This window comes from Ceratotherium simum, chromosome 6, assembly GCF_057802395.1.
Source record: "Ceratotherium simum simum isolate JZ-2026a chromosome 6, ASM5780239v1, whole genome shotgun sequence".
NCBI lineage: Eukaryota > Metazoa > Chordata > Mammalia > Perissodactyla > Rhinocerotidae > Ceratotherium > Ceratotherium simum.
The window spans coordinates 7,810,225-7,828,589 of NC_141905.1; the positions used below are offsets into that span (position 1 = coordinate 7,810,225).

The 18,365-nt window shown below is 47.9% G+C and overlaps 1 protein-coding gene across 1 annotated transcript in view; it reads left to right on the forward strand.

Moving 5' to 3' along the window:
* WDFY4 (WDFY family member 4) overlaps positions 1-18,365 on the forward strand; it is a 276,540-nt gene that overhangs the window by 112,071 nt on the left and 146,104 nt on the right. The window contains exons 32-38 of the mRNA XM_004432449.3: positions 2,902-3,105; positions 3,825-3,939; positions 5,226-5,383; positions 8,323-8,561; positions 10,400-10,521; positions 12,048-12,233; positions 13,464-13,600. Coding sequence (XP_004432506.2) covers positions 2,902-3,105; positions 3,825-3,939; positions 5,226-5,383; positions 8,323-8,561; positions 10,400-10,521; positions 12,048-12,233; positions 13,464-13,600 — 1,161 coding nt within the window. The remainder of the gene's footprint in view (positions 1-2,901; positions 3,106-3,824; positions 3,940-5,225; positions 5,384-8,322; positions 8,562-10,399; positions 10,522-12,047; positions 12,234-13,463; positions 13,601-18,365) is intronic.

The window sequence follows — 18,365 nt, forward strand, 5'->3', positions numbered from 1 at the left end:
CATCACCCTTCAAGGGTGAAGGGCGAAATTCCTCCCTACCCCCTAAAATTAAAATACATTTTAAGGGGCCGGCTCGGTGGCATAGTGGTTAGGTTCGTGTGCTCTGCTTTGGTGGCCTGGAGTTCACAGGTTCGGATCCTGGACATGGACCTACACAGCTCATCAAGCCATGCTGTGGCAGTGTCCCACATATAAAATAGAGGAGGACTGGCACAGATGTTAGCTCGGGGACAATCCTCCTCAAGCAAAAAGAGGAAGATTGGCAACAGATGTTAGCTCAGGGCCAACCTTCCTCACCGAAATATAAAATACATTTTAAGGCAACTTGGCTGAAACATTAAGTAAACAACGAGTAATTTTCCTTTTCTTGGCTTAAATGCAGTTTGAGGTCATTTTCAGCTCTGAGATTCAATCATCTTTTCAGTTGTTAGGAATCTCACTGGTGAGAAATTTGATGGTGGATCAAGTCCGATTCCACGTGGAATAGCCACACACGGATCATGTGAAACAACAAATTCCACCCCAGGAAGCCTGCGGCCGGCACACCGTGCAGCAGAGTGTGGGACTGGCAGAGTGTCCTGTGTTTTGTTCTCAGGGCCTTGTCTGTTCGCAGGCCACGACTTGGGACTCCTGTCAGTCAGAGGTTTTGCCCAGGCCTGGCTTAGAGTCCGATGAGCCGAGGCTGGGAGGGCAGAGGGACGGCTGGGTCTTGAGGACAAGGTGTGAGTGTGGGGGGTCAGAGAGGGGACTATGGGAAGAGATGTGAGTGAGTTTGAGACCGAGAGCCTGTCCCAGCAGGTCAAGGGGACTCAGTGGGCTAAGAGCATCTGGGTGCTGAGAGGAGGCTGTGAGGACCATGTGAAGGGCAGGCGTAGAAGGAGGAAGGGCAGAAATCCACTTGTCGCCCCACCCTGGTGCAGTAGGAAGCTGTGACCGAGACATGGAGAGTGAGCTGGTGACACCTGTTGCAAATCGCTAACTATAGCTAAAGGAGCATGTCAGAAAGGCACACGACAGTCAGGGAGGGTTAGAGGCCGTGCCAAGCACAGTGTGGGCAGGCAGAGCTTGCTCCATGGTTATTTGCTAAACAACCAAATGAATCACCGAACGTGCTCTTTCAGCTAATCTTTTCTGGAAGTGTGTTCACGGTGGCAGCCCCCATCCACTGACACCTACAGCAGTCCTGCGCCTGGTGCTCTGCATAACACCACAGGCGCCCTGCGCAGACCTCGGTAGGGAGGGGGGCAGAAAGTGCGATTCAGAGAGGGGAAGTGGTGTGGACCCAGTTCCCCGGTTTAGGGGGGTGATAAGGCCTATCTCACAAAATGGTTGAGAGAATGCAATGCGCCACAGTGTACGTGATTACTGAGTGACAGAGCCAAGATTTGAGCGTCACTCTCTCACCCCAAAGCCCGTGTCCTTTCCATCGCAGTCAGTTTAAAATAAAATTAAATGGCCAAATGGAGTTTAAGAGCAATTAGTTTTAATAAAAAGACTAAATAATAAAAACTAGAAGATTTGCAAAAAGATAAAACGATTTGATAGGTTAATATCAACTAAAGTAACATACTAGAAACATAAGATTAAAAAAAAAGATGCAATGAAGAGCAGAGGCAGGCAGTGCAGACAGCACTGGAGGAAGTGGGGGGGCCCACACTGAGGCCAGGACAGGCAGGGAGGAAGGACAATCCTATAGGCTGCCCCTCACCATCCCCCGAGGGAGCCCTTTGGAGGGGGCCAGGGCCCTGAAGTCCGTGGCCTGGCATTCTTAGCCGAGATCCCCACCTCAGCCCCTGCACCCCTGGGCCAGGCTCGCCATCTGCTGAGTCGGGGTTCCAGCCGGCTGCCCGCAGAGCACGCTCTGACCCAGGGCTCTTCCTCCCCACACTCAACAGTTCCTGCCTGGGGGAGGGCTGGCCCAAAGTCACCTCCTAGCTGACTGCGGATGAGCCAGGCCCTGTCTTGCAGCTCCTGGGTCCAGTTCCAAAGCGCCTATCTCCACACTTCCCGCCTTGTCCTGCTTCCAAGTCGGCTCCAAAAGGCCTTTGTTCCCAGAAAATGTGATAGACTCTCTTCACGCAGAAGGCTGGTGGCCAAAAGGCTTCTATTTGCTGTGAATTTATATGGCATCTTTCCAGCCAAGGCCGCATGGAACTAATTAAGGTGGTCACCACCTCCCTAGGTGCCATTAAATTCATTTTATGGCTTAATTAAGAATGGCTGCATTAATTTTATGAGTGAGCAAAGGGAGGTGCCGACAGGTGAACGCACGTCAACAGTTCATGGGCCAGAAGACTGCAGTCCCTGGCCGCGCGTTCTTGGGTGTGTTGTCCGGCCTCCCTGCATCTCCCTGTCCTCCTGGACGTATCTGGGCTAATGACCCCGTCTCATTTATTTCCAGTATTTTTATCAATATAAAAACGGGAAGTGACGGCCAAGGCTCTCAGGGACTCGGATGCGAGTACTCTCTGAAGTCTTACCTCTCCTCTTTCACCTGAGGGTCCTAGTGTCAACATCAGCAGAGCCTGGCGGGCAGAAAAGGGAGGGCTCCCCTGGAAGGTGGGGATGGCTCTCTTGACCTTGTGCTGGGGACCAGGCATTGTACGAGCACTCTTCTCCCGGTGTGTTCTCACATAGCGTTGTGAGAGCCTCCTATTATCACCTGAGCGCTGCAGGCCTCTCGTGCTCCGTGCTCAGCTTTCTTCCATGACTCTCACCTGTCTCAGGTTCAGAGACCACAGCGGGCCACCTGATGAGCCACAGGACTCTGCAAGTCGCCCAGCTCCCAGGAGCCTCAGTTTCCTTACATGTTAATGGGACCTGCACATGCACACCCATGGTGGGCGGGAAAGAGCCCTGAGGCAGGGCAGGTGCTCATGCTGAAGTTCTCTTGTCTTTGAGGAGGCCGTGACTGAGTCTTCCCAGAATGACAGCAGTCCCAGGGCTGCGGCTGAAGGCGACAGCACTGCCGAAGATCCGCAGGATCCTGCTATGTCACATCCCACCCGGAAGCAGCTGAGGGAGTTCATGCAGCGACTCTTGAGGGAGCTCTTGCTTGCGGCTCCCAGCCCCAAGCAGTGGCTGCCACTGGAGGTGCTCCTGGAGGTGGGTTGGAAGGGGTGTTGTTGGGCCGTGTGCTGTGGGAGCAGCCTGGGAGGGCGTGGGCACCGCGAGGGCTGGGTGTGCCCAGGGAGACCTGAGGGCTGATCTCTTGTGAGAGCTCACTGGCATCTGTAGATGCCAGGGGGCTGGTGGTTGAGAACGTTTCCTGGGACTGCAGTGATGTGGTGGGAGGGAGGCCTTGGGAACCACCGGCCCCGGCAGATCAGGGAGCTCATCAAGCAGCAGTGAATAGGTGAATGAGGGCAGGTCTTAGCCAGGTCCCTAGAAGCAGAGCCTGAGGCGGGGATTTTGGGGATGTGATTCATTGGGGGCGGTATTCTTAGAGGAAGCAGACAAGGGACGCAGAGGAAGACAAGGGAGAAGCTAGCCAGGACATGGCCTCAGCCATTGCCTAGTCCCAACAGGAGCACCGCTGTGCTATCTGCACCCCAGAGTTGGCCCCACCTTGAGGCTCCTGCTAGGTGGTCATTGGCTGGAGCCCCCCACTTGCCTCCTCGCCCTGAGAAGTGGGCATCACTTCCTGAGTTAGGCAACTTGGTCAACAGAAGGCAGTGTCCTAGAGAAGGGGCAGTTGTGAGCTGTCGGCAGTCCACACCCCCAGCAGCTGTAGTATTAGCACACGGCCAGGAAGGGGACCCAGTGGGCACTGAGTGGACATGATGACCATGTGGCTGCTGTCTTAGTCACGGGTGTGCTTCCAGGCTTCTCCAGACAACACCACCAGCCAGCAGAAGCGAGACTTCCAGTCTGAGGTCCTGCTCTCCACCATGGAAATATTTCGCGTGATGAGTGGAGTCAATGCACCGATGCTCAGAGGTGAGTGGGGGGACTTGCTCCTCATTGTTTATGGCACAAAGCTGTTGACAGCTGAGCAGGAAAGCCAGCGCACCCACCAGCCGCTGACCCCAGTGCCCTAGAGGAGGACTGGGCTGCAGCGCTGCAGGGCGCATTAGGAGCCGTGGGAAGCCGCCCTCGGTCGGCACTCCAGTCCCTCCACGAGTGAGCTCAGTGACTGCTTTCCATGACGCCTCTGTCATCCTCGGGCCACTTGGGGACAGAAACGCCTTCTGCCCCCTGAGCTCAAATCAGTTCTCCTCCTAGTAGGAGGAGAACAAAATCCCTAGTAGGATTTTGTCCTCTTTCCGTGAGGGAAGTCAAGACGTCAGCTTTAGTTTCACATCCTTCTGCTCAGCATCTCATTCTTCGCTCCTGTGCCTGGCATAGCACAGTAAATAAATGGTTATTCTTAAATAAACAGCCTTGGAGGAAGATGCTGCCGTTGCCCCTAAGAAGTTCAGGTGAAGCTTATTCAGAATACTTAGTTCCAGGGTAGCTATACCTTCCCAACAAGCTTAGACAAAATTTTCTCTGTGGTTTCTGAGCCACGGAATCCTTAGTGACATGTCTCATCTTCAGATTCTTCCTTGCCCCACGATGCGGAAACCCTGACTGCGGTCTTTCTCGTGGAGTATCTGAAGTGTGGGAGACAGTACAGCGGTGAAAAGTGCGAGCTCAGGGGTCCCTGGTCCCATCTTGGCTCTGTCACTGGACAGCGGGGTGACTCTGGCGGGTGCCTGAGCTGTGAGTGAGGACAGCAGCCATGGCTCACTCAGAGGGCTGTTGTAAGGATTAGCTGAGATCATCGCATCCCCTTCTGAGCACAGTGCCCGCCATGCTGGTGAGCACAGCAGACGACGGATATCACAGCTGTATCCTCTGCCCCACGTAGCAGCCGTCCTCGGGTCACCGTGACACCTTCCCATTTACTTTATGCCTTAAATTCTCCTCCACCCTGCTTCCAAATGGCCACTGGAAGAAATGCTGCCCCTTACTTGCCTTCTCTCCACTTGGTCTACATCACTGACCAGATCGTTTAAGATCAGTTTACTTTGAATAAATGTGTGTGCTCTTTGGGCACCTGCTGTGTCTAAGACCCCATCTTTGGAGCGATGTGGTATACAGAAGGTTACAATGGGGTGCACAGAGGGGAGGAATATGTGATTGGTTACCAAAACGAGCTTGGAGACTGTTGTGAAGAGAAGGCATTCAGACTCTGATGATTTCTCAAACTCAGTCTATTTCCTCACCACCTCCGCCCCCAGGCAGTAAAGAGCCTCAGCCAAACACAGAAGCTGCTGCTGCTCCTTCACTCACAAACATCTCCCACTTCACCCAGAAGCTGGTGGAGAAGCTGTATAGCGGGATGTTCTCAGCAGACCCCAGACACATCCTTCTCTTCATCACGGAGCACATCATGATGGTAAGAACCCCGGGCTGGCCGTGGTGGTAAGGGAGCTCCTGCTGACTCACCACGTGTCTGTATGACACGCTGCTGGCTACTGTCCGCTTGGTCGAGATTGACCTGCTGTCCTTCCGAAATAGAATCCGAGGTGGGTGGGAGAAAGGAGGAGGATATTTACGGCCCAGGTAATGCCTGGTGGCTGTTGAGTGCCCTGCAGGGCCCTCATCTCAGGCCACTTGAGATTCATCTCAGTGACCGGGAGCCGCAGCGCCTGGGCCGGCCCCTGAGCTCTGTCCCCTCCTAGACTCTACACCCCTCTTTGGGTTTTTATTGTGATTATTGGTTTAATCGTAATTATTGTTATTCCTCATCAACAGAGGGCCAAAAAGTTCTTTATTTCCAAAAGGCCTATTTCATTTCTTCTTCAGTACCCACCTCCATTGGTCATATTTGGGCTTCCTGGAATCGAGGCAAGAGTCTGTTTTTACCTAGTCCTGGTATTCTTGCGTGTGCTCTCTCTCTCTTCAGATGGATCTGCATACACACACACACACCCTATACCCTTGTATAGTCCTGCCATACAAGGCTATAGACACACCCTTAGATGTAAGTTTGTGTGTGTGCACACATTCTTTATTGTACTTGTGTACACACACACACATACACACACACACAGAATCATACAACCTGAAAAGTCTAGAGTTGAACACTTTTTCAGTCCTCGCCTCCCATTTCATTCTGGAAACCTTTCTGACAAGTGGCTGTTCGCTCTTTCCTTGACCCCTCCCCGTATGAGAAGCTCACAATGGCACGAGGTGGTCCCAGCCAGTGGGACACCGTGACTGTTGGAAGCACTTTCTCTTACCAAGCTGAGATCTCCCTCCAGCCGCTCCTGCAGCAGCTCTCAGTGTGTCCTCTGCAGCGGAATCCAGGAAAGCCCCTCTCCTTCCTCTTCATACCTCATAGAGAGGGTGACATCAGGGGCCCCAGCACCCTTCTGTCTGTGGAGTCACCCGCAGACCCCAGGACTAGGCCTCGGCCTGGGCTGACAGTCAGTATGGCCATGCGCAGTTCAAGGCAAGCCTGAAAAGAATGTATTGAGAGGCTTCTTCAAGAATAACTCCAAGAGGGGAGAAATATCCCTTGTCAGCTCTGAGGGGATTAAAATCAGGTTCTTGGGAAGTTGTGTTGAGAATGAAAGTAGCTCTTGAGCTCTTGTCTTAGTCAGTTCGGGCTGCTAGAACAGAATACCATGGACTGGGCCACTTAACAACAGACATTTATTTCTCGCAGTTCTAGAGGCTGGGAAGATCAAGATCAAGGTGCCAGTAGATCTGGTACCTGGTGAGGGCTCTCTTGCTGGTTTGCAGATGGCCATCTTCTCTTTGTATCCTCCTATGGCAAAGAGAGAGAGGAAGCAAGCGTTCTCACATCTTTCTATTAGGGCACTAATCCCACCATGAAGGCTCCATCCTCATGACCCAATTATCTCCCAAAGACCCCTTCTCCAAATGCCATCATATAGGAGATTAAGGTTTCTACACATGAATTTTGGGGATGCACAAACACGCATTCCATAGCAGCTCCCCAGTGGTCAAAGCAAATACTCAGAGCTAATACCAAAGACTGGGTGTTTGAGGGGGCTGACATATCTTCAGGGGGTGCCAGGCCCACAGACTCTCAGTGCTGCCCACATCCACCAGCCTTCTCTCGTGCTCGCTGCCTCTGACTCCCACAACTCTCAACGTCAGTCTGAAAGATGTGACCCATCTGAGGAGCAGGACAGGATGATGATAAAAATGTGAATCCCAAATTCCAGCAGATTTAAATAAAACTTAACTTCATTAGTATAAATACTTGCATTATCTGTGAAATTCTAAGAACACAATCTATAACTAACAACCTTTCTAATAGACTGAAAAATTTTGCATGTATTTTTCGTTCTGTAGATTCTTTTAAAAAATTTTATGTATTTTTGTTGAGATATAATTGACATATAGCATTGTGTAAGTTTAAGATGTACAATGTGTTGATTTGATACATTATATATTGTGATGTGATTACCACCATAGTGTTAACTAACACTGCTATCAAGTGACATAATTATCATTTTTTTTTTTGTGGTGGGAACAATTAAGATCTAGCCTTTTAGCAACATTGAATTTTATAATACAGTACTGTTGTCTATAATTATTATGCTGTGCATTAGATCTCCAAGACTTATTTATCTATTGGTTGGATTGGAGTAATGAAGCCAAACAGAGGGATGGACCAGTCAGTGTTAAAGCTACAAATCGGGACCTTCTGCCTTCCCCCTCTAAATTTATTGTGTACTAAAATCCTTTGGACTCCCGTCTCCTTTAGATGATATGGTGGTCAAGAGCATGGCTCAAATGTCTTGACCCTTGCCGACCATCTAACTTCTCTGACCCTCAGCCTCCTTCTTCCTAAAGTGAGATAATCTTAGTGTCTATTTCACAACATTATTATGATGTTTAAATGTAAATCTATGCAAATCAATGCAAAAATGCTTAGCGTGATACCTGGAGTATTGTAAACAGTCTATACATGATAATTATTATCAATAATATAAAAAATATTATTAAACACATTTTAAAAATTTAAAACTATTGATAGCTTGTTCTTCTACACTGTATGTCAACCATGTTACCAGTATTTCAGAAATCTCTGGTCCCCATACCTATTTTCCGTAATATGACCATGATAAACTTTTAATTTTTTTTTTTTTTACAAAAGTTTTTGGTAAATCCAAATGTGTGAGTTGCCTTTATTGATCATTCACTTAAATAAAAGTCCAAAGGTAGGAGAAATTAGTCCTACCTGAATTTTAGATCATGTCACTTTTTGATTGTATCATTTCCACAGTTAGCTCGCTCATTATCTAAAAGTGCAAAGTTTTCACAAGTATGTGTGTGTGTGTTTATTTTATGACGCAGGTCGTCGAGAATGCGTCTTCTCAGAGGGACACCGTCATCAGTGCTTTATACAGCAGTTTAAATAAAGTCATTCTTTACTGCCTCTCCAAGCCCCAGCAGTCCCTCTCCGAATGCCTCAGCCTTCTCAGCATCCTCGGCTTTCTACAGGAGCACTGGGACATCATCTTTGCCACCTATAACTCCAATGTCAGCTTCCTCTTGTGTCTCATGCATTGTCTTTTGCTGCTCAGTGTGAGAAGGTAAGAGCTGCTCATTTGCTTCCATGCCCACCAGGGGTCAAGGCAGAAACAAAACTGTAGAGAGACACTTGATTGAGGTCGATATAAATGATATAGTCGTTTCGTTTATCTGGTTGCCCAACTGACATGCAACGTTTGATAATATGGTAGGTTGTTCTCAAACCTGTTCATGTGACTGAGCAGCTAGAAGCATCATGAAATAATAATTTTCCCTATTTCCACTCTTCTCAGGTTCTAAGATCCTTCATTGATTTAATTTTGGGGATAGAAAACTCTAACATTAATATACACATTGATTTTATGATACAGCCAGATTTCAGAAATATTAACATTTGATAAATGCAATCTTAGAATGGAAAAATATGTAATAAGTTGTATCACGCAAACCAGGATTGATTTTGCTTGCAGAAAAAAATATGCACATACAATTTGTGATATAAAAATGACATCCATAAACACATTTGTGTAAGAGATAGTAATAAAAAGAAATTAAATTAAGCTTATTTAGATCCTTTTCTCAAAGTCCACAGTTTAAAATACGTTAGATTTCTCTGTGTACGTGCACGTTCTCTCTCTCTGTGTGGCTGTGTGTGTATGGCGCATCACCAGTGTCTTGGTGTCATACTGCCTACAGATGTTCTCTCTCATCACTACAGCCATGTGGAGGGCAGAGGAGGAGAGGACTACGGGGCAGCACACCTTGCTCTTGTCCTTTTCCTTGATTGTATTTATCCCAGTACAAATTACGTTTAAGTACTTGGAAAAAAATCCCCAAATTCTGTCAAGTTGCCTATTGAACATTACAAAACACTGGAGTTGTCTTGTCTTAAAACTCTCTGGGAAGCCCTGGAAAATGCTCCCAGCCCAGAGGAGGTACTTGCCTTTTTATTTGTTTGAAATAGAAGAATCCATTTTCAGTGTATGGGTTAAATTAGGGAAGTTCTTCTTTCTTTTCTGTATTTCAAGAATTAGGCCCTATCCGTACCAGAAGCACAGGGAAGAAGAGTGAAATGCCAGCTGTTTTGTGTGCTCGAAGTTCCACCCTTTTCAACCCCTCTATTTGGCAAAATGGCCTCGAAAATCCAAAGGGACTTCATTTTAGCAATTTCAAGAATGGACATTCTCATATACTGGTGTTTTTTCATTTCCTTGTTTGTCATTTTTGGTTCAATCCACAAACACGGACTGAGTGTGCATTCTGCTTGGTTGGCTGAGGGGGTCCAGAGAAGAGGGCACATGGACATTAACATGACCAGGGGCCTTGGAGCACACGGCTCACGAGGAACTTAATATGTAAACCACTGCACCCAACTTAGAACCAGCTATGTGATGTGCCCTTGCAAAATGCAAATGAGGGTCTCATTCAAAAATTACCAAGAATTTCAAGACGGTAGCCAAAGAGTCCAAGCATGGCGCCCTTCTGAGTATGGACCCTGTACAACTGCACAGGTCACGGCCCGTGAAGCTGGCCCTGGCCCCATTCCAGGCAGGATGAGATCAGGGCCAAACAAAGGCAGTGTTCAATGTTTTGGGAGTCTGCAAGAAGAAATGACCAGTTTCGATGGTGGGGAAACCGGGAGAGGGTTCAGGGGGCCTGCTGGGAGTATGAATTGGATTTAATAAGATATGAATAAATAGAGGGTGTTTTTCCTATTTCCCAGAATGCTATTGTACAATATCTGTCATGGAAGTTGTCATAAGATGTTTGCTTTAACTTGATTAGACGAGTTTTTCCATATCGATATGTACTGAGTTTGGAGGATGATTATTTGTAATAAAGAATGACGGAATAATTCCAAAGAAACTGAGTTTATAGTGAAAAATCTCTTGTCTACTAGTTATCCAGAAGGATTTGGATTGGAACCGAAGCCTAGAATGACTCCTTATCATCAAGTCTTTCTTTCTCCAAATGAAGAAGCGGGAGAAAAAGGAGGGGAAGACTTCCCAAGTCTAAGTGATGGTACATTTTATTTGTTGTTTATTTTGTGGGGGAGTAGACGGATAGTGGTAACTGCTAGGGTTGTGTTCTTCAGGTTATCCTTCCCAAGATACTACTAAGGAGATTCTCAAAGGCCAGAAGAGGCCCTAAGAAATCTCAGACAATGTAGTAGTACAGCAAGGTAACCTGATAGAGAATAAAACTGGAATGAGCTTTGTATATTAGAAATGGAATGGGATGGATGGATGGATGGATGGATAGATGGATGGATGGATGGATGAAGAGAAAGCTCTGTGGGACTTGACCTGGTTAGACTAAGAACTTAGTGTACTTACTAAAATCCTAGAAGACCTCACCGTAAGTTGATTTCAATTCTCAGGTGGTCTCTCGAATTTTCTTTCAGGCCACTAGATGTGGAAACTGGCATGCCATCTCACCTAGTTCAAGCCATTACCTAGCCGTCTCTCAGTTTTCTTTCCTAGAAAATAGGAATGGAGTAAATAAACTCATTACTTCTATGAGATTTTTGGCTTAATGAAGTTTAATTCTTGGATTTGCTAATATCAAATCAAGTTAAAGGGATTAGCAATTCATGAAAAAAATGGCAGCCAGATCCATGTGTTTGAGAGATTGCTCCCTTTTGATCCAGGAAGCTTCAGCAGACCTTCTTCCACCAGTTCGGTTTGCTGACCCTGCCACTCACCCTGTGATATCTTGTGATACCAGATGGTAGACATAAGGGCCTCTGTTTTCTAGTCAGATAGGTGCCCAGAGCCAGTGATCAAAAATCTTGTGAGTAAGTTTACTCTGACACAGTGTTATTTACGACACGAACATTTGCATTTCGGAACTTGGCTAGTAGAGTGGACTGAGCAATATCCATCCCCCTACGATGAGAAAAACAGACTGAAGAGGCTGGTACCAGAGGAGGCACCCAGTAGTCCAAGATCAGAGGGAATTTGGGCACTGTTCAGGGGATTATAGTTGTGTGGCGTAGCAGGAAGAATTAGCTTGGTAGATTTGTCTATGGCTGGGCAAATCCAGGGCACTGAGATGGGTGGGTGGTGAGAAGCATGATCCAAGACCAGGAAAGAGGACCAGCGTGGGTCCTAGGCCCCTGGGGACAGTCTTGGGTTTGGTGTCCATTGCCCTGAGGGGATAACGTCAAATGTAAGGTTGGAAGGAGCTGTTTTAGGGGAGCTCTTTGGTTACCTAGAGCTCACACAGGTATCTCTCTGTTTGGTATCTAACAGAATTGTGGGGGTGGGAGAAAGAGGTTCTCTGAGCCCATCAATCGTGTTCTCTCTAGACATGTGAGGCAGGCAGATCTTGGTGGTGGAGACAGAGGAAAGGCCAGCTCACAAGGATGTTGTTAGCATTATCATCAGCTCTGTGGCTCTACATACAGACTGCTATATGGAGCTTACCAAGCTGGGGTGATGTTCAAGAAGGATGCGAATAAAAGCAACCATGATATGCCATCTCCTGGCCCTCTCTGGGAGAAGCACTAAGGCCATCCTGATTGTGTGATGTGCTCTCTCTGTTAGTCCAGTACAACATCCAAAAGACGGTGCGGACTCTCTGGCAGCAGCTTGTGGCACAGAGGCGGCAGGAACTGGAGGACACCTTCAAGATTGATCTCTCTGTGAAACCCGCAGAGAGCAAAGTGAAGATTGAAGAGGTCACCCCACTCTGGGAGGAGACGATGCTCAAGGCCTGGCAGCATTACTTAGGTCTCTGTCCACTTGGCTCCAGGGAATGGAATTTCTGAGTCTCATAGAGCCAGACTCCCCCAAGGTTCCACTCAGGGCCCAGAGCCTTTTCTACCCAGACCTTCTCTCTTATCTCTTTGGTGGGTGGGATGTACATCACTGAAATCTCATGAATCTTTGCTCACAAAGAATGAATGGTGCTTTGCATCTTGGGTGAAAGGAAGGCCAGAAGTGCCAACCAAGCAAGCAGATTCTAGGAATCTTTTAGAGAGAAGGGCCACATATCAGAGCTCTAGCTTGGGCTCTGGAACTTAGGGTTCTAGATTTTGCCCTGGTATTTACCTGCCAGCTTTGAAATATTACACCAAGTCATGTAGTGACCTGGAACCTCAGGCTCTTCATGTTCCAAGTGAAAATCTTCATCCCAAAGATATTAATGTCCCTTGAAGTCTACCAGTGACTCAACAGTTTTACCCTTATATTAGTCAATGCAGTTGTAGGAATGAGGTTTTAATTTCATTTTTAAAGAGGACATTGCTCTCAAATTATGGCTCATATACTTATCTTTCAACATCACAAAATTCGTAATGATTCAAGAGTTAGTTATTTCCATGCATATCATTCCAGACTGCCCAGTGGTATAGAACCTTTATTTCATTGGCTTTCAATATTAGCCCCGGCAAATATGTATGTATCTATGTACATAAATGTATAATTTGAAGTCAAAATGTCAGATTCCGTTTCAGGGAAAAGTTCAATAAAATGGGACATATATACTCATGCACATATGGTGGAATAAAATGGTGAGATGAACCTTAGAACTTACAAATGGCTCTCTTTTTTCCAACAACCATATATTGAAAACTGTGTATTCCAGGGCCTGTGTTTTAAACACATAGTCTTGTTTACTCTTCATGACACTGCAATGAGGTTAGTTACCATTATCCCCATTTTACAGGATGAGAACACTGAGGCTCAGGAACATTAGCTAACTTGTCCAAATCTGACTTCAAGTCAATGAGCTGTGGGGCTAGGGGTCTAAGCCAGCTCTGATGACCCCCAAACCCACACTATATTTCTTAGTCAGAAGATGGCAGTATAAGTTTATAGCCTGGGTTGTTTCCCCTATTGGAGGCAGGCACACTGGGCTCGTGCCCCTGGCTCGCCCTTTGAAAGCCAAGCCCGCTGTAGAAATAGTGTGTGTTCTCCTCTCAACCTCGCCTCTGACAGTCTTTGTCTCTCTGTCTCCAGCATCTGAGAAGAAGTTGCTGGCCAGTCGCTCGAATGTCGGACACCACAGCAAAGTCACTTCATGGAGTGAAAGCTTGTCCTCAGCCATGAAGCTGATGCCTGGACGGCAGGCCAAGGACCCTGAGTGTAAGGCAGAGGTAAGCCCAGACCCCTTTTTCTCAAAGAAGCATCAAGCATTTGCTTCAAACACCATGAGTTGTGTCCTCTCTGTTGTCACTGGACGTGAACTACTTCCACATTCTGACACACCTAGTAGGGCAAGGTCTCAGGCTAGCTTTAACTCAAAGTGCATATGGGCTTCCCTTGAGCACCAAGAGCAGGCGTTCCTTATGACAGGTGTTCCAAGCCTGTCCTCGTTCCCCTTCTCCTTTTGAGTCAGCTGTGCTCAGAGGGCACTAGCCCACAGCTCAGCAGGAGTGGGGACAGAAACATCAGTGTCATTGCCGGGACATGTAGTAGTGGATCCTCTAACTATGTGGGGCTGAGCCTTGGGGTTTCTAATTCATTTCTCTTAGCTGCATAACAAACCATCCTAAAACTCAGTGGCACCAACGATGACTTTTTGTGGTCGTGGATGCAGTGGTAAGGAATTTGGAGCATGGTGGGGGTGGGTGGGGGGCTCTCTACTCCACCATGCTTGAGGCCTTGGCTGGGATCATCAGAAGGCTCGTTTACTCACACATCTGGTGGTTGCTGCTGGCTTTGGGCTGAGACCTTAGCTGAGACTGTTGGCTGGAACACCTACACATGGTTTTTCCATGTGTCCTGGGCTTCCTTACAACCTGATGGCTGGGTTTCAAGGGCTAATTTCCATAGCAAGGAGGAAGGGGAGGGAGAAAGAAAGAGAGAGCGAGCCAGGGGGAAGCAATAAGACCTTCCACAACCTAGCTTTGGAAGCCATGCAGAATCACCTCTGCTGCCTCCCTTTGGGTGAGACAGCTACATTGTTCTGCCCAGGTTCAAGGAGAGGGAAATAGACTCTACCACCTGGTGGGGAAGTCGCAAGGTTTTGTAAGAGCATGTGGGACTGGAAATATTGCAGAGGCTCTTTATGGAAAACACAATCTGTCATATATTCTAATGCTGGGGTCTCTGACATCTTCAGAGGCAGACTGTGGTCATTGAATGGACGTGGTCTTAGGGTCAGGAGACCTTGGGCAATCTACTTAACTTCCCTGAGTCTTTATCTCCTTCCCTCCACAATGGGGCAAATAATTGTGGGAAACTGTGGGAAGGGGCTCCCCAGTGAGGTGGAGTAGACGGTTGATAGACACATCATACAATTTGAGTTCTCTGCCCATGTAAATTTGGAAAGTGAGGTTGAGCCCAAATTCCACCAGCTCAGAATCTAGGCCTTGCTGTCCCCATGGGTCTATTGTCCTCTAGGGAAGGCCACAGTCACCAGCTGTTGGGGAGAAGAGAGGAGTGAAGGGCTGCCTGCAACTGCCAGAGAGCAGGGGGACGGAGGCTTTCTTCTTTCCCAGCTTCAGGAACAATAGGCTTCAGGATATGTGGAGAAAGAGCCCAAACATAGAAGAGAAGACAGGAAATGAGCTTGACTGGGCTGGCTGGCCGCCTGGTGTTCCGAACTGAGGGCAGGCTGTCCTCAGCACATTGGCTGTGGAAGACGGTGCTCAGTAAGCTTGTTGACAGACTCACTAGCTGACTGACTGAGAGAGTAACTCCCTTCGATTTCCTAACAGTCGCATCACACGGCTATGATTAGCCTCACTTTATAGATATGGAAACTGAATCTAAGAAAAAGCCAAGGGCTTTGCAGCCGGGAAGTGGCAGAGGGAAGCCAAGATCTCCCATCTCTGTACTGCTGGGCACGACCTTAGGTCGTTCTGTAACATTTCAGAGCTTCGAGTTCTGCACTTACAACCGGGAATGGGCTGTGTTTACGCTAGAACATGTGCAAGCACTTGGAAACTGAGAGTGCTTTAGAAACAGAAGACAGTTTGCAAAACTGCATTTTACCCTCTAGCTCTGTCTGCCAAGAGGAGGACCGTCTTGCACGTGTGTAACTGCACTGAGCCCTGGAAAGCTGGAGCACCCCCACTTGTCCCCAGGCGCTTGCTCCTGATGATGCCATTTGTGGAAGGAGGGGGCCAGCCCCTCTGCCCTTGGCTTCACCCAAGCTTCTCCTCCTTGACCGTGTTAGCATTGTCCCCAGGAGGCCAGGTCAGTCTGGCTGGGGAGCTAGGGAAGGGACAGCTGGGATGATGGGCAGGGACATGCATTTTATGGGAACTTTTGCAGGCTATTGTTGCTGCCTCTTGCTAGTGCCCACTCCCTGCTGGGTCACTGTTATTGGCACAGCTCGGCTGCCTCCGAGTCCTGGGGAGATTGGTTGGGAAACAGCTCATCTGAAAGAAGCTTGCAATGTGTGGGGCTGTGTAGGTTTACAAATGGTCTGTAACAGTTTGCTCTTGGCTCACATTGAGAGATCTGGAAGAAAGAATATTTGAAATTGGCTCTGTCTTTGATGAAGCAAGGCTGCTGAAGATGCTGTCTTTTATATCAATTGAGGTCTCATTCATTCATTCATTTACTCCACAAATATTTACTAAGTGCTCACTCTGTACCCTGCTCTAAGCACTGAGGTTACAGAAGAGAGAAAAACCAATATACTCTCCGCTTTCATGGAAACTGAATTGTAGGGGGTGAAGATGGACAATAAACAGATAAATTCGTAAATATTAGGGGTACTAATTGCAATGAGGAAAAATTGCTCAGGGTAAGTGGGAGAGGGTGGCAAGAGAGGTGCTAGGCTGTTGATGGATGTGGTCAGAAGCCCTCTCTGGCAGGGGCTGTGGGAGCAGAGAATAAGGAAGGACGTGAGCCTGTGCCCCTCCAGGAAAGAGTGGTCAGGCAGAGAGGACCGTCAGGCAGAGGCACACAAGCAGGCGTGTACTGGAGTGTTCTAGGGCAGCAAAGGCCAGTGCGGCTGGACTGAAGTGGAGAGAGGGAGGCCGTGGGGGCCGTCTCCCTCAGCTGGTAGCCCCAGGAAGAATAATGCTTTTCCACAGCAACTCCCGGACAGCAGGACTTCTGTCCCTGTTATGTTTTCCTCTTTGATCTGGCACTCAGAAGCTCAGAGAGATAAGCGTGGCCTAATTCTTGTAACTGCACACACCTAGTGGGATAAATTTCTGCAAAACACGTGTACACACACACACGCGAGCGCGCGAGCGTGCGTATGTGCATACACCCCTCTCCCTGGCTTCTGCCCTCCTGTTTGAGCCCCATTTTACCTTCAACCTGATTTATTTATCCTTTCTACAGCTTATAATATCTTGTGGAATTTTTAAAGACAAATAATTTTTGAAACAAAGTGCACTATGTTTTAATTTTAAAAATTAACTGCATTCTTGCTTTGGAGCATCCTATACCAATGACTCAGTCTGGGCTGGGCACAGTGCCCGGTGCATAGAAGGTTCTTAAAGAATGTGTAGGGAACTGCACGGAGCTGCCCCTCCTTTCACTGGGGTGAAACCCACCAGCCTTCAGACCCCGCATCCATCACTCATCCTCGAGAGATGAGAGATGGCTTTGTTGCTAACAGAAGGCACAACTTCTCGGGTACATATGTACACTGTGATGTCATAGGATAAGAGCATCAACTATTTGCCCTGGGGTCTGTTTAATTATTTTTAAAAATTAATTTTGATTATTACAGCTGATTACACCTCAGTGAGCAATGTAATTGATATTTTCTAATGTATCCCAAGGAACATTTTGTACAACACACTTTTTGTTGTTGAAGGTTAAAGACTCCGTTATTGGTTTTTCCCTAAATATGCCCACATCATTAGTCCCTCCAGTGAGAAGGTCGCCATCTGGAAAAAGCAGCGTGGAGACATTATTCAGGCACAAGTGCATGAAATTGGTGTTTCTGCATCTTCTGTCTCTCTTCTGGAAAGAAGAGGCTTGTAATTAAAGGAGTTGGTTTTGGAGGAAACATTATTCATGTGGTGTTATTCCTTATCATGTCAGCGCTGACAGCTCTACAGCACTGAAAAATTGTTCCTTGGAGTGAGACAGACGATGTACGATTCCTAATTCCTCTTACCTGTCTCCATCGTCAGTGGAAGCGTTTTCTTCTTGGCAGGTGAGCTGAACTTTGAGGCAAGGCTGATGTGATGGAAGTTATTTCTTCTTTTTCTTCCCCCGACCCTCTTCAAAGTCCCTTCTGGAATGAGATTGTGAAGTCACAGTCTCTACTGGGGGGAAGGCTGCGGGTGTCAGCCTGTCGTCAGAGGTTGGTACCTTAGGCTCCCTGGAGGCCACCAACGAGGGTGTCCGGGAAGCTGCTGGGTCACGTCCACCCTCAGCCTGGAGAAAGCCAGAGCGCACCCTCTGGCCAGCCGCTCCTCCTCATGTCAGTGGGCACGGCTTTGCTCATCTGCTCAGTTTCAGGCTTTCCTGTCTAAAAACAAGTCGAAAAAATATCGACAACCTACGTTGGTTTCTTAGTTTTGACGGGCATACTATGGCAATGTACTATGTTAACATCACAGGAAACCAGGTGACAGGGTGACAGGAACTCTCTGTGCTAGCTTTGTAACTTTTCTGTGAATCCAAAATTATTCCAAAATACATAGTATGCCACCTTTTTTTTTTTTTTTAAAGCATTAGCAAACAGAAAATGGACGCACAGGACACAGGAGCTGGGGGTGGGAAGGGGCTGTGAGGATGAAAGTGTGCGAGGCTGTGAGCAGAGGGACAATGGGGGGCACCGCAGGTGGCAGGATGGGCGTGGAGGCCAGCTCAGGGGGCCACGGAGGCCATAGTGGGGGTTAAGCAGGGAGCTCATACTGCTTCACTGTTTGTAGGGGTTGGACTGGAGGTTAGGGCCCTGAGGGAGGGGCCGGCTGGGGGCGGTGGTGTCACTCAGGT